This window comes from Erpetoichthys calabaricus, chromosome 12 (assembly GCF_900747795.2).
Source record: "Erpetoichthys calabaricus chromosome 12, fErpCal1.3, whole genome shotgun sequence".
NCBI classification, from domain to species: domain Eukaryota; kingdom Metazoa; phylum Chordata; class Cladistia; order Polypteriformes; family Polypteridae; genus Erpetoichthys; species Erpetoichthys calabaricus.
The window spans coordinates 3,413,868-3,434,636 of record NC_041405.2 but is presented as its reverse complement, the minus strand read 5'-3'; the positions used below and the strand labels follow the sequence as shown (position 1 = coordinate 3,434,636).

General features: G+C 41.0%; 1 protein-coding gene across 1 annotated transcript; it reads right to left on the bottom strand.

Moving 5' to 3' along the window:
- Positions 1-1,955: 1,955 nt before the first annotated feature.
- Positions 1,956-17,632, bottom strand: LOC114661718 (phosphatidylinositol transfer protein beta isoform-like). Its single transcript, XM_028814881.2, has 12 exons — positions 17,361-17,632; positions 16,774-16,804; positions 11,402-11,547; positions 11,109-11,200; positions 10,967-10,974; positions 10,758-10,832; positions 10,596-10,679; positions 10,423-10,500; positions 3,756-3,866; positions 3,545-3,667; positions 3,261-3,334; positions 1,956-3,096 (listed from the first exon to the last, which is right to left on the bottom strand). Exons 1-11 carry the CDS (start codon positions 17,393-17,395, stop codon positions 3,287-3,289), a joined length of 831 nt encoding a protein of 276 aa, XP_028670714.1. The 5' UTR covers positions 17,396-17,632; the 3' UTR covers positions 1,956-3,096; positions 3,261-3,286.
- Positions 17,633-20,769: the final 3,137 nt, after the last annotated feature.

Here is a 20,769-nt window from a genome sequence, read left to right as displayed (position 1 = left end):
CAACACGACACATTATTGGTGGTTCAAACATGCACAGCAGTCTGCCATTAGTCTAGTTAAAGCCAAGATCAAATGTACATGGGCTCTCCACTGTGGCAGCGTACCGTTATTGAAAAATTTTATGTAGTGAGATTTCTGTGGGCAAGAGGAAGTGAAACCTACTGAAATTCACCAAAGGATGTTGGCTCCATTTTGAGGTGAAAACAGCAGGAGTTAAGAAAAACATTTATGAATGGGTAGAAAGCTTTAAAAGCAGGAGGAACAACTGTAACTGACGAAACTCGATCTGGTGGACCATCAAATTTGTGTATACAGGCCCACATGGACTTGGCGAATGCCTTCATCAGAGAAGACCGACAGATTACACTGGCTGCTGCTGCATACTGTATATAGATATCAGCTATGGATCTGCACAACCGAAGTGCATCACGATTTAGGGTTCCATAAAGTTTGTGCAAAATGGATACCAAAACAGCTTACTGATCTGCTGAAGCCAACATCCCTTAGTGAATTTCTTAGTGAATCCCTCTGCCCAAAAAAATTTCACTACAACACATTGCTCAACAATGGTGCAATCCCTCAGTGGAACATCCACGTTGGCATCAACTAGACTAACGGCAGACCACCGCGCAGAGAGTTTTCAAACTACCCATGAGCCATTGCATAAGTGTTGTATTGCATCAGCATGTTCTGTTGTGGTTACTGTGTAATTTTCAAATGGACTTTTAGTTTTTGATGTACCCCCATAAATGTCTTTATGCTACTACTATATGTCTTTAACCTCTAAATGGTGGGCAGGAAATACCTTTCTTATTGTTTCAATGCCACAAATTTCCCAGGAAGCAAATCTGTGTGTGAGGGGAAAGAGGTTTACTGCAAAATTAAATTTCAAACAAATGAGCTCATCACTAGTCACCACCTTCTGGAGCCATATGTAAAGTAGAACCAAGCCACTTACCTCAAAACTTCTCTCTTAAACCCTATTTGGACAGGATTAGTTTTACATGGGTAGGTGAGGAACACCAATTGTTACCAGAAGACCTCTGTCATTTTTAAGACTTGTTCAGATGGGATTATTCTTACAGCGAGTGAATAAAGTAATCATCATCATTGGACCACTGTAACTTTATTTCTACCCGACTCGCTCATGTTTCTACAAACTCGTCCAACCTGACCGATGAGATCTGACATGGTTTGAAGTGGGCTGCACAGACCACCGATATGTTCTTCAACTTCCTCCATTCCTCCCCCCCCCAAAAAAAAAGTTCTAAAATCCTGAGGGAAATGGCACTTTCATAGGAAATGGTGGAATTTTACTGACGTGTCGATTCACATGGGAAATGTTTAATGACTTATTTTTTTTTAGACTTTATAAAGAAGGTAAAAGGCTCTTTGATCTTTTTCTGACACGTGCAGACTACGGGACTAACATTACAGAGGAAACAGTTACTTTACCCCAATTTAGGGTGTAAAATTAATCCTGTCTGAATAGAGCTTCTATTACCCAAAATAACTACCTTGCATCGAAACAAAGATGTCCCTCACTGCGTTGCCTCCAGTGTTTGAACTCCATCATAGGTTTCTAGGGTCCTAATTCACATATATATAATAAAGTGAAAATTTTGACTTGCGAGTGCTGATAAATGAATAACACGCCACCACAATCAATAAAGTAGAACTACCGGACCTTGAACCTTCAATCTTGCACTACGTTTAATAGGAAGATTTGTAAAACGTTTCAAGACAGGAAGCAGATACAGCTGCACTACTTCACATACCATACCTGAAAGGTCTGAATTCAACTATGACATTTCAAAATCTTTCAGTCAAATAACACATTGCCATTTCTGATCTGAATAATGACCAGCCACCGAATGTCACTTATAACAAACTCTAACAAAAACCTGAAAAGGACACACGATCATACCACAAACACGACCCGACTGAATCAGCAATAATGTTTCTCATCAGAAGCACCCGTGGTTTTATTCAGCTTTTTTGTTTGAACACATATAAAATAAACAAAAAAAAATTGACAGTGACATTGTTTACAGTGTTAAAAAAGCAGAGTGATCAGTAAAAAACAGTTTGGCAAATGAGAGATTGGAACGAAAAGGGGAAACCAAGGCAGAAAGACGCTCCCACCCCACCTTTGTCACTCTTAAGACTGCACGAGTGCCCGGCGCAATCCCTGAGCTGTCCAGCCATAACCCCCGAAATACAACGGGCACACAGAGGTCAAATCAGCCTGCACAAAAAGGCCCTGAAATGAAAAGGACACAACAAGGGGACACACCTCCACATTGTCCCCTATTGACAGCTCAATACTGCTATGCTTTGCTGCCTATAATGAGGCAAGAGCCTTCAGTGGTTTGATCAAGCTCTTTTGAAGGAAAGAAAACAAAAAAATAACACACTAAGTGTAAACAATGCAAACCCTGTACACATCATGCCCATGTTGGTTGAATACGAGGACAGCGACGGCTTGGAGCAGCTCACAGACCAAGCAAATTTTTTTTTTTTTTTACCCCACTATATGAAGCCAGTAGGCCTGTGGTGACTAAGGGTCAACAAGCAGCAGAGGAACACAACCACCCCCCTTGCCACATCTGGGTATATGATGTGTTCCTCCACTGCAAACCGCTGGCCAGGTACCCAGGAGAGATTATATGATTGACACATCTGTACAAGGCATACAGGACATTACAAAGTTCAGTGTTACAGGAATGCAAGAGAAGACCCCCTCCCCCCCACCCCACTGTACTCAAGTGCTAAACAAGACAATGCCCCCCCACCCACAGTACAGCATTCCAAGCATGACATTGGCCTCCTCTGCTCCCGCATTAGTAAACCAAATGCTGTAGATGCAGAATGGCTAGCAAAGTTTTCTCCATGAAGTCACGAACATCTTCAGAATTACTGCCCCTTCACCCGGTAACGTGTCCACTGGTCCACTGTGTCCCTGAACCGTTATTTAATGAGCGGGTGGGTGCCTTGTTTCACATGAATATGAGGTGGTTACTGGCAGCAGAGTGTGGGTGAGGTTGCAGTAGGTCCAATCAGTCAAAGTCCTCTTACTAATGCCTTTCGGAGACTCTGGAAAGAAATGGAGATGTACACAACTAATTAAAGGAGAGATATAGCCCATACACAAACTATCCTGAGAAATGGCCAGAAGCAGAGTAACATGGTCAACTAAACTATCCAATCACTAAACCTCTGGCAGGAATAAGAGGATGGAGAACAAAAATGAGACTCACTGCAGATCCTCAGCTGATACAGAAAGCTATTCATCTCCGGCAGACATGCCGCACACAGAACCCTGGTTTCTCATCTAAAGAAGAGACACAAGCACAGTAAACAAGTCACGAACAACCACCAGACATACAGAAATACTTTACAATACTCAAGAAAAGGTTTCTCCAAATCTTGAAATATTTGTGGCAATCAGGACTGATCCTCCTCAAGAGCAGAGAAGTGAAAACTGTGGCATCGGCCCTCTGGTCAAGCATACTCCTCCTCACTGAACCATGACAATGGTTACCTGATCCAACTCTTTTTGAGTCTCATCTTCCATCCGACGGATGTCCTCCATGGTGAGATCCACCCACTGGTCCATCCAGCAAAACAGCTGCCGGTGGAAGTTAGTGAAAAGCCGTTTCTCTTGCTGTTGGGGTTGTAATAAAAAAGTAGAGCATTTAGGGACATGTCATCACGGAAACTTCCTCAACAGTCACAGTGGCTCAGATTCTTACCTTGTGAATGAACTTCTCAACCCGGCCCTGCAATCCCCACCAGCGAAAGTGCACAGTGACTAACTTGTAGGCAGTCATATGTGGCCAGTCATTCCGAGAGGGTAGCTCATTCTGCAAATACAAAGGCAATCTAGTAGACTGAAAACAAACACGGAGCAACTTAGGCTCAAAACATAAATGCTGGCCGAAATTACAGTGGGCATAGAAAAGAATCCCCCCCCCCCAACCCCCCAAAATATTCCCTTTTTTTTGTTTTACAGCCTTAACGCTTTACTTACTCAATACCACCTCTAACATCCAAGTGAAAGATATCACAGCTACAGTTCAGAAAAATTATAAAAAAAAATCAAAAACATGACCTACTGAGATTAATAAAGGACCACCCCCCAGTGTCAATGTCATTTTGTTGACCCACCTTTTGCTTTAATGACAGCCTTGACTCTGTGGTGATACTTCTCTATCAGCTTTGCACATCCAGATTAAGTAATATTTGCCCACTCTTCTTTACAGTTTAACTGTTCAAGTTCGCTCAAATTGTATGGTGGACTGCAATCTTCAAATCTTTCCACAGATTTTCAATGGGATTTAAGGTCTGGGCTCTGACTGGCCACACCAGGACATTCACTTTTTCTCCTTCAGCCACTGGGTGGTCAATTTTGCTGTGTGCTTCGGGTTGTGGTCGTGTTAAAAAGTGAACATTCTGCCCATCTTCAACTTTCTGGCAGAGGGTACCTCAAGAATTTGATGGTATTTTTGCCCCATCCATTTTTCCTTCTACCCTAACGAGAGCCCAATGCCCTGTGGCAGAGAAACACCCCCACAACAGCATGCTGCCACCTCCATGCTTTACTGTAGGTATGGTGTGTTGTGGATGGTGAACTGCATTGGTGTACGGTTTGGTATTGAGGCCAAATAGTTCGATTTTGGTCTCATCTGACCATAAGACCTTTTTCCACTTGGCATCAGAATCTTCAAGGTGGAAAAGCTCAAATGAGCCTTAACGTAGCCTTTCTTGAGAAGTGCCTTTTTCCTTCCGACCCTCCTGAACAAGCCACAATTGTGGAGCGCTTGTGAAATTGTTGTCACATGCACACAATGACCACTCTTTGCCATAAAATCCTGTAAGTCCTTCAAAGTGGCCATTGGCCTCTTGGTAGCCTCTCTTACCAGGTTCCTCCTTGCTCTTCCATCCAGTTTGGAGGGACGGCCGGACGGACTCAGGGAGTGTCCTAGTAGTATCAATCACTTGCCACTTCTTTATTATGGACTTTACGGAGCTCCTTGGGACTGATAAAGCCTTTGAGATGTTTTTGTATCCATCTCCTGCCTTTTGTCTGTCCACAAGTCTATCCCTGAGATCTTTTTTAAGTGGCTTGCCACCCCTAGTCAGTTGTTTGCTGTCAGTTACACTACCAAGCAAGGGAATGAATGCTCCGGGAACAGCTTCACTAATCCCACTCATTACAACTGATCACAGGTGGAAGGAAGCCAGTAACCAGGGTCTGCAAAGGAAATGGTGGGCACTTACACCTGATTGAGTTTAAGAGGTAGGTGATCTTTTATTAATCTCAGGATTTGTTTTTTTTTTTTTTTTTTTTTTTTTTTTTTTTTAATTCTTCTGAACTGTAGTTGTGATATCTTTCACTTGGATGTTATACAGTAGATTGCATTGAGTAAGTAAACCTGGAAAACATACTGGTTTTGTGTTTTCATTTAAGGCTGTAAAGCAAAAAAATTGGAATATTTCTAAGGGGGTGGGGGGGAGATTCTTTTCTATACCCACTGTACATGGGATCAAAAACACAACTCCATGTACAAGAGGAGAAGTGCAAAAAGATGAAGTGCAAGTAACAGAAATCGAATTGGATTTTCTAAGAGAAAAAAAAAACAAAGAGCAGTAAAGGAAGAAGAGTTTAAGAAACAGAAAGCAAAAGACGTAGAAGAAGTATTAGACTGAGTGCAGAAAAAAAAAGTGAATGATGAGCTCAACCAATGGCCTACTAAATCTGACAATTTGATGGTGTCCTCTCTACTGCAAGAGGCTGGCTACCTAGTTAGGAGAAATCTGTGAAGGACACATTTCTGAAGTGCATATCAATGCGTCAGTGCACCAAACTTCAACAAAATAAGTCCACTGCTGTTTCATGCAGACAGACAGACAGACAGATAGCGTGATGAGGTGGTTACTGCATTATATGCAAAAGCACCAAAAAACTAGAATAAAAATTGTTAAACAAACTAACTGGCAGTTGACATAACTGGAAAAGCAAAAGAAATGGAACCAACTGTATCTCTCAAATGTCCTAAGCCACCTCGGTTAAGCATCAAATGGTCAGGATGGCCAGTACATAGACAGAAAAAAAAAATATAATGGGAGAGTTGAATTAACTCAAATGTCAAACGCATGATGCTTTCATTTTACAAAAATCATGTTTTTGTCCCTACTTTAAGGCTACATTTGTGAAATCCCACTTGTCAACTCATTATTAATATGTCACAATTCCTGTAAAACACCTTTGCTCCGCAGTTTACATTGCTTCACATAACTGATCAGACTTTACTGTTGCCCATGTCAGTGTACTAATCCAGCAGTAGCCATCGAACTGAACTACAAGTGCAGAACTCAGTCTTAACTGGAGACAGCATCCCACTTACTCTCGTACCACTCAGATGTGTGCCGTATACGCATTCACTGGTTTTGTCAGATTTTAGCCGTTATGCTACTGAAAACCACTTTTTCTTCAACAACCTAACAAGTGATGGGGCTTTACTGTAGTGTATGACAATTAATTTTCAGCAACAAAGTGGTGCAAGCCAAGTTTTTTGTTGATAATTTGCTCTTCTGTTAATTTTGCTTTATAACAGTAACACAGTTTTGATATTTTAGCTCTTCAAAGACTAATATAAACTTTTTCCTTTGGAATATGTAACCTCAGGCGGCATGGTGGCGCAGTGGTAGCGCTGCTGCCTCGCAGTTAGGAGTTTGCATGTTCTCCCCGTGTCTTCCTGGGTTTCCTCCCACAGTCCAAAGACATGCAGGTTAGGTGAATTGGCGATTCTATATTGTCCCTAGTGTGTGCTTGGTGTGTGGGTGCGCCCTGCGGTGAGCTTGTTTCCTGCCTTGCACCCTGTGTTGGCTGGGATTGGCTCCAGCAGACCCCAGTGACCCTGTAGATAGGATACAGCAGGTTGGATGATGGATGGATGGATATGTAACCTCACTGTATTATGTATATCAAGATTAGTTGATGTGGTTAGAATGTCTAGATAATGATTCAATTTTTATGGGGCATTGTTTATTTAAGAGAGAGAGAGTGTGTGCCTGGTTGCAATGGGTTAACAGGAATAAGGAAAACTAGTTAGTTTGCAAAAGACAGACGCACATAATTTTATTTTCTATTTTTGGAAAAATTGGTATAAAGGGTATGTACCGATTCTTGAAGAACGTAAAAAACAGCTTACACCAAGAAGAAATTTTGAACAGGACTTGGCAGATAAGCTGCAAACCTACATAGATGGGGTATCGTGACAACCTGCTCTGTTCCTGTGGACAACAGCGAACAATGACCCACGTCTTCAACGACTGACTGTCCCATACTAAAGTTTAGCAGTGGTCTTGCCATGCTGCATACAGCCTCGGCATCTGCTATTGACTGGTTGAGACGACATAACTGCATTCGCTAAACAACAAGACATTCCTTGTGCGTTTTTGGGTTAACAAGAAATAAATTGTTGTTGTTACTGCTAATGCCGCGTCGCACTGTTTTGGACTTCCCGAGTGCTCTGTATTAGCAGTTCTGCACCTCTCTGTGTTAAATCTCTCCAACTAACACATTACATGCCGTAACATTAGGATGATTTGCCTTCTTTAAAGAAATACGAGCCACACAAATGTATGGCCAATGTAGAAACACTCACTGAGTAAACGTTTTGCAGTGACTCATTTTATGACTGTGAACTTTAAAAGAACTGATAATGTAAAAAGCTAGAAAATGAATTAATGAATAGTTGGACAGACAACTATAGCTGTGTATTACATTCATAAATGTGCAACAGAAATGAGATTCGCAGGGCGTGTAGGAAGTGTTGCCATCAAAAGCACTATAATACAGGAGGAAAAAATGGAAAGCAGAACAAACAAATACTTCATTGTGAATGTGAAGAAGTCAAAGAGTTAGGACAAAGAAGAAAAATAAATACGTATTGAGTAATTGATAACTAAATGACGTATTAAGAGATAGTGGTATAAGCAGGAAAAAATATATATACTTCAATGAGGAAAAAACAATGGATAGTACTAAGCACTGTAATAGTGGGCAAGAAACAAGGAATTAAAATACAAAAGGGTGGTATTGACAACTGGGATTGGTGCGATGCTTAAAACAGGAATAACAGAAGTAGACTTTATACAGACTAGAATAACAGACAACAAAAATACATAAAAGATGGTTATAAACAAATAGATGAAATGAGCAAATCTGCAGTGAGTGGTAGGATTAAAACAATGCTAAATTAAAAAAAGGATGTACAGATTACACCGCAATGCTCAACAGAAAAGTGTGATGATGGAAAACCCAGTAAGGTGAAATTGTTTGGTCATTTCAGAAGTTATCCCATCATTAATTGGCAAACTATCCATATTACTAACCGAGAATGGTAAACCGGATGGACGCAGGGACATCCGGCCATGGGCCGTAGCCGCAAAAGACGTACTGCGCAAGCGCCCCCACAAAACCCCCCTTCCAAGCAACGTAAACCGGATGCAAAGCAACGTAAAATAAGAAATGAGACGCCCATAGCACACAGAAAAAAGGAGTCAGACGCGAAGCGGAACACACACAAAGAAGATAATTGAGACCCACGCCACACAAATGAGGCAACGCCCCCTAGCACAAAAAAAAAAAAAAAAGAAGTCAGACGTGAGCGCCACACAAACCCATTGGACACAAAACGGGACAGACTACGGACATAGCACACGAAACATACACAAAAAGCAGGATTCGGACCCACGACCACACTAACATAAATAAGAAATGAGACACAAAGCACCATTACTAAACGAACCGTCCGTATTAAATATACGTCATCTGAACACATTCAAATTATGCAGCATAGGTCGATCTCATTACACTGATGCACTATTAACCTCTAACTGACGAAGTACCTGAAAGTAAAAACTTTATGAACTGCATTACATCCTACAATACTTCATTTGCTTTTGCATCTAATGGCATCCACTCACTTACTCAACACCACTGATAAACTTCTACAAACGTTGATGATTAATAATATTCCCTTTGGAGGAAAGGTACTTTTATTAGGAGGAGATTTGACACAGTGCTTAGCTATTGTTTCACATGTCATGCGCTCGGCTATTCTTCAGTCCACCTTAAAATACGCAGACAATTGGCATTGCTTTCAAAAGAGTTACGGAGATATTTGGAACAACAATCTCATTACACCAAATACCCCTTTTAACACAACGAACTATATTCTGTCCAAAAAATATTAATGTTGAGCACATTAATAACCAGGTCATTTCATTACTTCCTGGAGTGGCACAGCTCTTTCTAAGCTCTGACAAAGTTGACTCTGATGATGACAATGACCATCTTAATTTCCCCTTAGAATATTTGAACACTATTAACCCAGCCGGATTACCACGACACAATCTTAGCCTTAAAAATGGAACAATAATCATGCTATTAAGAAACCTTAACACTAAACAGGGTTTATGCAATGGTACACGTTTACTCGTCAACACCATACCACACAATGTTATTAAAGCAAAACTTCTTACAGAATCACATGCTAACAATACTGTTCTAATTCCTACAATTACCTGACAACTTCTGACCTGGAATTACCTTTTACACTTAAACGGCGACAGTTCCCCATTAGACCTGCCTTGACCATGACCATCAACAAATCACAAGGACAAACCATAGACAAAGTTGGCATCTACCTCTCTGAGCCCGTTTTTGAACATGGACAACTTTATTTGCTTCCTATATGCGTCATCTACACCTTCACACTATGCTATATCTCATTCATACATCACGCTCTTTGTAAATTCACAACACCAGGGGTTGGCGAGCGAAGCGAGCAGGGGGCGGAGCCCCCTAGTAAAGATAGAAGTAAATTAAGTGAATGAAGATCAAACAGTAAAACATTGTCTCTTCAGTAATTCTTTTTAGATATTATTCTAAGATGAGAAACCAGACAAAGACAATAACAAAAAATAAAAATTATCAAATTATCAAAAGGCAAAATAATACAAATGCAAACAAAGACAGCATTTAAAAATGATACGCACATAAATAAACCTTCAGGTGTGTTGCCTGCATGATGACACAGACCGAAAACAATCAGTGACGTCACCACAGCCTTGTCGAAGCTTTATCATGCAGGCATGAGTGCCGCATAAGGAGCAGAGCTGGTTTCAGGCAAATTTTGGGTAGGGTGGGGAGCATAGTAGAAACAACACCAGAACTTGGTGAGCCTGGTTCCATCAGGTTCAAGTCAAATAGTAAGGAAATTACATAAAGGTAAGAAACAAAGGATTGAACTGCAGTCCAAAGGCAGAGCAGGAACTACACAGAAGACCGATCCCCATGTTAAGCACACCCGTAATGGCTCAAACCCACATTCTTGCCCTTGCCCTTACCCGCCAGTCTGGTCCTAGTGGACCACGCCCAGTTTTCTCAGAACGAAACTTGGAAGGGTCCTCATCAGCTTTATAATCCTGTTAAGACATAAAACCCAAATAAAGAATGTTCAAATGCAAGCAAGATCAGTGAGAAGCCCCCATGTCCAGGTTAGTTTCCTTTGGTCACTCACCTCATCAGACACTTGTGTCCGGTCACCGATGTTGATATGCAAGACCTCTACCTCGTTCCAGACATCAGGTGGCAGTCCATGAACCTGTGGGAGAAATACAGTAAGCAAGTGTAGAAGTAAGGCACCGTCATGTCAGATCCTACCTTCAAGTCAAAGACTCACATTTTCTTGAGAGCCCATGTCAGGCTTGTGCCAGGTTTCAATTTTGATGAAGAAATCTTCTTTCATGTACTCATTCTAGAAGTAAACGATGAAGGGAATCAAAGGTGGAATGCATTCTGGCACAAAAATGGCATAAAGTAAACTGAACCATTAGAGACCGACTGGCATGCAAAAGCGTATACAGAGTAATTAATAAAAATATCACACACCGTTACAACTGCGGATAAGCAAGACAGGTGGGACAGGAACAATAAACATGAAAGAGAAAAAATAAAAAACAAAGCAAGTGGTTAGTCCTCACAAACACTGGCGTCCACAAACTAAAACAGCAGAGCATACAGAAGAACTCACTTGTGCGACAGTATGGATAGGCATTCCAGGCCTTCTCATGGAAAACAAGCGCTCCTTCAGGGGCAAACATCTTCAGAAAGCCTGGAACCTTACTACAGGGAAACATGGTGGGGAAAATAAAAAGTTACCAATAGGACTAATTTTTCCTAACCAGCCCCAAATACAAAGCCACACCATCGAGAAGTGCTCAGGAGCTGGCTAAACACTGATGGCTCAGATTAGACTACCTGTGTAATTAAAGACTGCAAAGGTGGGATGGCCAGGGCAGGCTGGAGAAGGCAGCATTGGCTTACCTGTGCAAATGGTAGATTTTGTGGGTGTATTGTCCCTTCTCTCCATCCTTTTCATAAGGTTCATTTCGGAGTACCTCAATGCCCTCTCCACCTCCTGTGTTATTCTTGCTGGCTTCTGCGACTGAGTAGAGTTGACCCACCTGGTACTAGAAAACAAAGAGCAAAGGATGGATGGCTGGACACCATTATTCAGCAGACATAGCAGAGTGCAGGGCACAAAGCACATAAAAAGATCACGTAGAGAGTGGATATGGTGGGGAAACAAATGTAAATAGAGTAACCAGAACAAGACTGGTCAGGAAAAACTTACTGATAAATCTTATTAGAGGAGGACATGAGGAGAACGTGTAGTCAGAATTTGAGGACAATCCAGAGGCAGGACAAGAGACTTAAAGTCAATATGAAGACGGTGGGACATGGTTGTATTAAAAAGCAGGATTAAAGGGATAGGGTGACATGATAAACAAAGGACATTTTGGAAAAGTATCGAGAGCAGTGGCAAGATTGACGGGACAGGGAAAAAGAGAGTTTGGTGTGGGAAAAGAAGATCTGTGGAAACACACGCACCAAACCCTTGACATGGGTGTGTAGTGGCTTGAGCTTGCATAAGACAGCCACCTAGTGACACTGTAACCGATACCAAATTTGGCAAGATAAAAAAAAGGCATGAAAAGCAAAACCTGAGAAATGTGGAAAATTATATTCTAAAACGTATATTTTGTGCCAAAAGATTGAAGATAAATGAGAGAGTTGACCCCCTGTGACACACAGATACCATTCACATACTGTTGATAGGAAGTAAAAATACAACTAAGGCAGAAGATGTCAAGAAGAAAACAAAACACAAATATTGTGAAAAGTGGGCTGCATTAGAAGACAACTAAGAAGTGCATTTCCTGGGGGAGGAGGCCATCATAAGAGGAAAGCCCAGAAATAAGATGAGATGGTGGACAGGATGAAAAAACAGCAACTAAGTTGGTAATATATAGAATGAGTGATGGTGACAGACCACTCTGGATAACAGGAGAGGAAACACTCTATAGAAACGTAAATGTCATTATGGGATGAGTGAGAGAGAGATAACTGGGATATCTCTCTATTATATTAAAAAAAAAAAAATCTTGGAAGAAGACAAGATGTGATTTTCTCAGAGAGACACATACATCCTGCGAAAAGAGTCCATGCCCGGGGCTGGAAATAAAGGAGAAAGAGTAGATGACAAAGTAGAACGTTGTAAAGAATTGAAAAATGTTGGCGCAGTACACATGCACAGCAGGGTAGAGATAAAGGAAGTATGAATATTCGAAAGTCTCTAAAAAGGATAGGAAAGACCGCATTAACACAAACAAACTGAAATTATTACTCTGAAATAATGGAACAGAGAATAGTGTTTGAATATATTGTTCGGATTTAAACTTTAAGTCTGAGACTTGTAGATCGTCAAATTCGTGTTGCCAGTGAGAATTAAAAGATTCCAAAAACTTTAACATGAGATTCTTTCAAGTCATGCCCTACTCACAACTATTTTTAAACAAGACCACGGTCATCTAACCTCAGTCGTGTGAATGCTTTTGTCAGACACACTTCCTGCACTCTGAGCTCTTATAAAGTTTATCAGGACAATCATTTTATACGTTCTAGATGACATGTCAATGACTAAGCGAAGAAGAAAGAGCATGGACAAACATTCGAAAAACTTGTTTTATTTACTAGAGAGAAACAATACTCACAGGCAGTTATACGTTGTGTTGTCATGATATACAGTAAGTCCAACATGGAATCAAAATTCAATGCGATGTTGAAGAAAAGTTCATTCAAAATATATTGTTTTAACTAAAGTTTTAAAGTAAAACTGAAAATAAAGCATATGTAACAATTCCCATGAAAATAATCTCTTAAAATTGTATATCCGGTAAACCAAACCCGGGGGTGGGTGAGCCCCCTAGTAATATATAGGAGAAATGTGAATGATATTAGAGGAGAGCCTACAAGTAGGATTGTGGGAGAGACCACACAGTAAAGTCGGCATCAGATGTAAAATGTCCAGGACAGAAGGACCACAAAGGCACAAGCTCATGGGAGAAAAATAAGAGAGATGGTAACATACAAAGTGAGTGATAGTGAGAGAACATCCTGCAGACCAGTGTTGAATAAAAGGGGGAAACAGGGAGTTGAGGGTGTTATGGAGTGACCTAAAGAAATGTTAATGGTATTAAGGGGTAACAGATTTAGTGATAACTGGGGCACAACATAGAGGAGAAATGTGAATGACATTAGAGGACAGCATACAGGTAGGATTGTGGGAGAGGACAAACAGAAAAAAAGTCTTTACAAAACGTAACAGGTCCAGTATAAAAGAGCCACAAAGAGACAAGTTTATAAGGGTAGACATGATGAAGAAAGGTAAGAATTGTAACATCCTGAAGACTAGTGTGGAATGTAAGGAAGATAAGCATGGGACAAAGGAGAGACGCTGAAAGAGACACAACAAATAGGAGAAACTAGCCAACCCGCGGCGTAGCATACGCCGCATAATTATGTATTGATGGGTGAACACTTCCTGAAAGACACAGTAGGTGAATGAAAAGATGTAACTCTGGAGAGGGCAACATACAATACAGCGTTTTACATGCTGCATACAGCGATTCATATCGAAGTATAGACATCGCTAAGACCATGGAATACCCCTCGCAAACTGTTTTACACGCTGCATTCAGCGATTCACATCCGCAACAAATATGATTCTTCTTAGATGGTGCTGGCGCGTCCACTCTCGCTCTCGAAGCATACACACTGCCTGGTCATGTGCCTGGTCGCAAGAGCAACTGACAGAGACCCGCCCACCAGCTCTAAGACCATGGGATACCCCTCGGAAACTGTTTTACACGCTGCATACAGCGATTCACATCCGCGACAAACAAAACTGTTTTACACGCCACATACAGCGATTCACATCCGTGACAAACATGCCTCTTCTTAGATAGTCCTGCCGCGTCCACCCTCGTTCTCGAAGCATACACACCGCCTGGTCACGTGCCCGCTCGCAAGAGAAACTCACGGAGACCCGCCCACCAACTCTAAGACCATGGCGTGTAAAACAGTTTGCGATGGTGGGCGCGGTCGTGCATCATAACCGAAAAGAATACAGTGGAACCTTGGTTCACGACCATAATTCGTTCCAAAACTCTGGTCGTAAACCGATTTGGTCATGAACCGAAGCAATTTCTCCCATAGGATTGTATGTAAATACAATTAATCAGTTCCAGACTGTACGAACTGTATGTAAATATATATTTTAAGTTTTTAAGCACAAATATAGTTAATTGAACCATAAAATGCACAGCGTAAAAGTAAACTAAATGTAAAAACATTGAATAACACTGAGAAAACCTTGAACAACAGAGAAAACTAACACTGCAATAGTTTGCGCTATAGTGCTACCAACCGTTGGCTAAAAACACTTTTTTTTTTTTAATGAGTTTTAAGCACAGGGAAAAAAATGAACATTTGAAAAAATCCGTAATTTAATAAACCACCAAGAAAAGTAACATTGCAACAATGCACACTACGAACTGATCGCTGTAAACAGAAGTGAAAACCAAATCAAGCCCAGTGCATTCTTTAACTGCCTTCCTACCTTATGAGTCCAGCCCCCTCTCTCTCGCGCTGCCTGTGTGTGCGCGGCTCTCTCTCTCTCTGGCGCTGCCTGTGTGTGTGTGCGCGGCTCTCTCTCTCTGGCGCTGCCTGTGTGCCTCTGTCTCTCTCTGGCGCTGCCTGTGTGTGAATCGAGGTTCCACTGAGGTTGACTAATGAAAAGTCAACGTGGCTCAGAGGTCCATCTGTACTCTAGCACAGATGAACATAAATGACGGTGTTTTTTCTAGTCGTTGCGTCCGAGTTGGTGGACGTGGCTCTGCGAGTTGTCGTCATATCCAATGGTCTTAAGAGTTGGTGGGCATGGCTCCTTCCTGCGTGCGCCATAGGTGTCTTACTTGTCGGCGGCTTAGTGAATCCACGCCCCTTCCTGCGTGCTTTCATGGGTGTCTTGCTTGCTCTGGCGGCAACTTAGTGAATTTTATATATATATAGATGTGAATAATACAAGAGGTCAGCCTGTAGGCGGCATTGAGAGGAAAGTCATACAGAAATGTCAGAATAAGACATCCAGTACAACAGAACCACAAAGAGACAAACATAAGGGACAGGACATAGTGAAGAACGGCAGGGGGTTTGGGGGAATCACCAAAATGACTAAGGCAGAACATAAGGAGGATAACAGATGGGAAACAGGCCCTGTGAAGAAATACAGACAGCATCATATGATAAAAGACGGTGAGAGGCAGACAGGAACAGAACATTCCGGAGAAAGATGAATGACACTTGAGAACAACCTGTAGGCAGGTTTGTGGAGGAGGGCATGCATAACACTTGCTGCATACCTGATGGAGGAAAAAAAATTGCAATGTATAGAGTGGTTCAAAGGGTGAGAACATTTTAAAGCCGTGTGATTTAAGTTAGAAACAGAATGGTTGAGAGGGAGATAACATCCTGGAATGGTATCAATGGCATTACTGGAGAAAGTGCAGGTAGGATTATGGGATAGGCTATACAGAGAGGTCCAGTGTAAAAGGGGCAATGAGAGACATGGACACGATGAAAAAAGCAATAAATACATTATTGGGAGAAAACAAGACTTGGATAGAGAGTATCAAGGAGACACAGAGGCTGGTGGGAAGGAAAACATTCTGGAGATATACAGAGAGCATAAAGTGCCAACAGAGTAGATGTTGGGTTCAAGCATAGTTCTGTTAACGGTTATCAGTTTTACTATCAATGATATTTCTAAGTGCATGTGTGGTGCTCTCAGCATGGTAATTGAATCCAAAAGAAATGTTTGTAAAGCTTGGGGACAAAATGGTGTAATTTTTTAAGAAGAGATATTCAAAGATGTAATGTGAAGTCAGAATTGGATGGTGGGGAAGAGGAGAAAATGGCATGATGAACAACTGTTTACATATGTATTGTGAATGATTTGTCTGAGCCCAAGAAACTGATAAAAAAAAAAAAAAAAAGTTGGAATTATGGAAACCAATACTCTCAAGTTATTAAAATATAGAAAGCTACTGCTGCTCAGATTTCACATTTTAATATTTGCAGAACAGAAAATCTATTACAAGTTTTATGTAAGTAAGCAAGCAGCTGTTTGGTTAATTTGTTGATGGAGAAATCTCGACAGCATTAAAGAACAACTTAAAACCAGGCTGGTGGGCAGAGACTCTGACATCTGGGAGATTTCAGCACCTTAAGGCCACAGACGGCCTGGCATGACTAACAAAGAAAGATGACCACCAATTGTCTCCTCTAGAACTTACCTCTTCGACGGAAAAAGGCAGCAGCACTCGACTGAAAAGAAACACAAAAACAGAGAAAAGTGTTAGAGAAGAGAAACTCTTCTGTTTAGATTAGCCAGGGATAGAAATCAGCAGTCTGTACAGTTAAAAACAAAAAAAAGTGAAAAAACCTTTAATGAGAATAATTAGGCTTCATTTGTTTAATTTCTGAGCAGGCAGCAAGGAACATTCAGAGACTTTAATGATGGCAGGCCCACATGCTGCTGCCAGGGGAGAGTGAAAATGGGCACCAAGCACTCCAAGTCAGCTAGCCAAGAAAAACGATCCAGAGAAATTGATGTATGCCCAATCTTCTGCCCCCATAACTGCAGTTCCCTTTCTAAACCCGTGGGGTGCTTGTATCACTAGGGGGAATTGCACCTTTTTGGTGTAATCATTTAGCTCAAACACCATTTAGCTGCAGGCTGATAACATCAGTTCTTTACAATAATAATCTGCAGCTAATGTTAGTTTGGCCAGTTCAGTCTTATACATGCATACACACTTATGTTCCTCTTCCATTCTTTTCCAGAAATGCTACCTTTGTTGTACTTTTAAGGTTAACTTACCTAAAAGAGTAGGACAAGGGTGCTTGTGCATGCATGTCATTCCCCTGGCATAGAAGTAGGGATTGGAGCGATTGTCTGATGAGTAAAAGATGACAATATACAGGCTGATGTAACTGCTGTCAAGTGGTGTTGAACTGGTAGTAAAATTCTGACCCTGATATCGATACCAGCTTTCGGATTTCAACACCAGTAGCAGAGCAGTTGCAAAACTCCATTCCGAACAAGATTGACAAATTCCTCATTTTACAGCTCCTTCATTGCCCCCATCTTGCAAACAAGTGCACCTCCCTGCTCTAGCACACTCTGCAAATGATTATCAAGAGAGTGGTGTGAGGGGAGCTGGGGTCGTTGCATGTTTGTGTGTTTCTATTAATTCCGTATATACAATCAAAGACCGGTAAGAGTTGCCCCCCTTGATGATTCAATTAAGAGACAGTATGTAAAGTACATTTAATTTACCAACTGAAGAAAGAGCAGGTTACTCCCTTGGAAATTCCAACCACACTAATAAACGAATCAGCATGAGGTGCTTGAAGACTACCATTTACTTCTGGTACAATAGTTACCGATATGCTGGGTACTGATATACCACACAACCCTACTGTCAAGGTAAAATGAAAACAGTAAACTACTTCATAAGCAAAGTTGCACTGAGTGTTTCTCTTGTTTTAAGACAGAAGAGTTCACAGATTCGCCAAATCTTTATAATGAGAGACCTGGAAATTTTAAAATGTTGTATTGCACAATCTAGTCAAGGTATCTTAATAAACACTAAATGGTTTTGAAGAATTACATTTGAGAAATAAGTGTGCCAAATTGCAACAAACCAATACACACCTGGAGAGTTGTTTCTGGTGGAGAGACAGACACAGCTACCACAACAGGTGGTACTTCTATTATAAAAGGAATGCAGTCAGATCTGTTACAATCTGCGCTATCCTGAAATTACAACTGAGCTGCACTGAGGCAGGGGATGACTGGGTGAACACATGCAACAAGATGGAGGTGGAGGAGATGAGGTCTGGAGGGAGGCAGACCATGATGCATAATTAAATGATATGAAAATAATTGGGCATCACCCCAAAAACAGCTTGAGGACTGTGAAGAGTGGAGGCAAAAAAGATGTGGGGACAACCGGCTAATCTGGGTAAACTCAGAAAATAGATGCTAAACTGAGGACGAAAATGATATTACATACTGTGCCGACTAACACAAGTCCACATAATTTAAACATAAAACTTCAAAGTAGATATTTATTTAAACAGACTCATTGGAGAAAAAAAATTACAAAGATAATGAACTTGCATACTTCAGTTAATGTTCTACTCCCCACTAATTCCCCCCTAAAACAGAAAGAACTACAGACGTTTATACATGGGTGGACTGCCAAATAGAATGGTATGCAATAACATTCAGGCCTTAGAGTGAGCACATTTATGATACTGGATGGACAGACAGGCAGATCTTTAGTTGTCTCCAAGAAGCAAATTAAGAAAGGAGCAGTACCATGAGCAGCATCACCACAGAAAAGAGCACAAACTGTGACCAAAGATGAGGAGCTGCCAAGAAGAACACAGAATAGGGATTTTTAATTTCATGGAAATTGTTACAACACAATGTATATAACTGCTCGTGACTGAATTTCACTTCTTTCGCTCTATTAAATAAAACAACTTTTTCGAATGTTTGGCTCTGAGATTTGTTAATTGTCTTTGCAAAAGCTATTCTAACGGTTGTAATACGAAAGGCATATCACCTTTGTTATGTAATTTTATCCACGGAAGATGTACAACATTACCTTTCTTAGATACATTCTTCTTTCTATAGTAATTCTTGCGGAGGAAGACCAGGCGGTGTTAACGGTTGTAGATATTCTTTGTGATATTGTAAGTTGCTGTTTTCATCTTCTGCCCGATCACCACCAACTGTTTCAGCAAATCTATTGATACATATTTAACCAATACGTCGTGTAACCAATTGAAATTTTTGGCGTTAAGTCGTATGACCATCGTTTGTCGGTGCTAAGATTGCCCGTTTACTCATTTTTTCTGTTGATAACCGCTTGTGATGAAATTCTTCAATAAGATTTGGCCACAATACATCTTCTTTAATTGGGAACTTAAAGTGAGGAAAACGTTAAAATTTATAAGAGCTGAGAGAGCAGAAAATGTGACTGTCAAAGCATTCACACGAATGAGGGGTGAGATTACCGTGTGCATGGTTTTAAAATGGTTGAGAGGAGGGCGTGACATGAAAAAATCTCATGGCCAAGGTCTCAACTCACAGGACTTGAAAAAAAGTCTTGTTGCAGGAGTTTTTTAATTAAAATATATATTATACATATAAATAAAAGCCAAATACCACTGACTCACTCGTCACAAAATCTCCCGAACCATGAGAAGTTGCGACTTGAAATTTGGAATATAGGTTACCTTTGGCCCATAGGTGCTCGCTAAGAAATGGTTTTAAAAATTTTGTGGTTCAAGCGCGAAATTTCCTATAACTTTTGAGACCCGTTTGTATGTCTGTCCACTTTTCACAAGAGAACTATTGAATGGATTTAGATCGGGTTTTCTTCTATAATTTGCTTGAACATTCCGTTGATTTTGTGACTTTCTCATCGCACTAAGTATCACAGTTCGCTTGCGGTACCGATTTATTAGCGTAAATCCAAGAAAGACTCATCGGACTGCGGGGAGCGGGGCAGGGCCCTCCTCAACTCCGCTTAGTTAGCGTATGAGAGAACTACTTAATGGATTTAGATCTTTTTTTTCTATAATTTGCTTGAACATTAAGGTTGATTTTGCGACTTCTGTCATTGCGCTAAGAATCATAGTTCGCCTGCAGGAGCGATATATTTGTGCTAATCCAAGACATATACAGTAATCCCTCGCTACTTCGCGGTTCACTTTTCGCGGATTCACAACTTCGCGGGTTTTTAAATACAAGTGATTGCCCGCCTATCGCGGAAGTTATGTTCCAGACCCATCAGCAACAGGAGAAAATCCACGATATAGAAAGACCATATAAATAAACATTTTTATAGTTTAAGCCTTAAAATACCCATCCCACATGCTTTAAACACATGTAAACTTATAAAACACACTTTGTTAACACATATGATATATGGATGTCGGGCTAAGGATATGAGTAACATCTCACTATTATAAAACATTTTAACTTCACGCAAGACAAGACAGTGAGACAGGAAAATTGGTGATGTACAGGCTTTTAAATTATTGACAGGCAGAGCGACGAGCAGCACAAAGTCCACTTCTCCTTAGCGTTCATTCTGCTCCCCACCCCCTTGACAATGCGAACTGAGCCTCCGGGGAGGGGGGTTTGAGCTAACGTGCGTTCAGCCCTCACACACGCACACACACACTCCTCCTTCTTCCGAACGCACAGA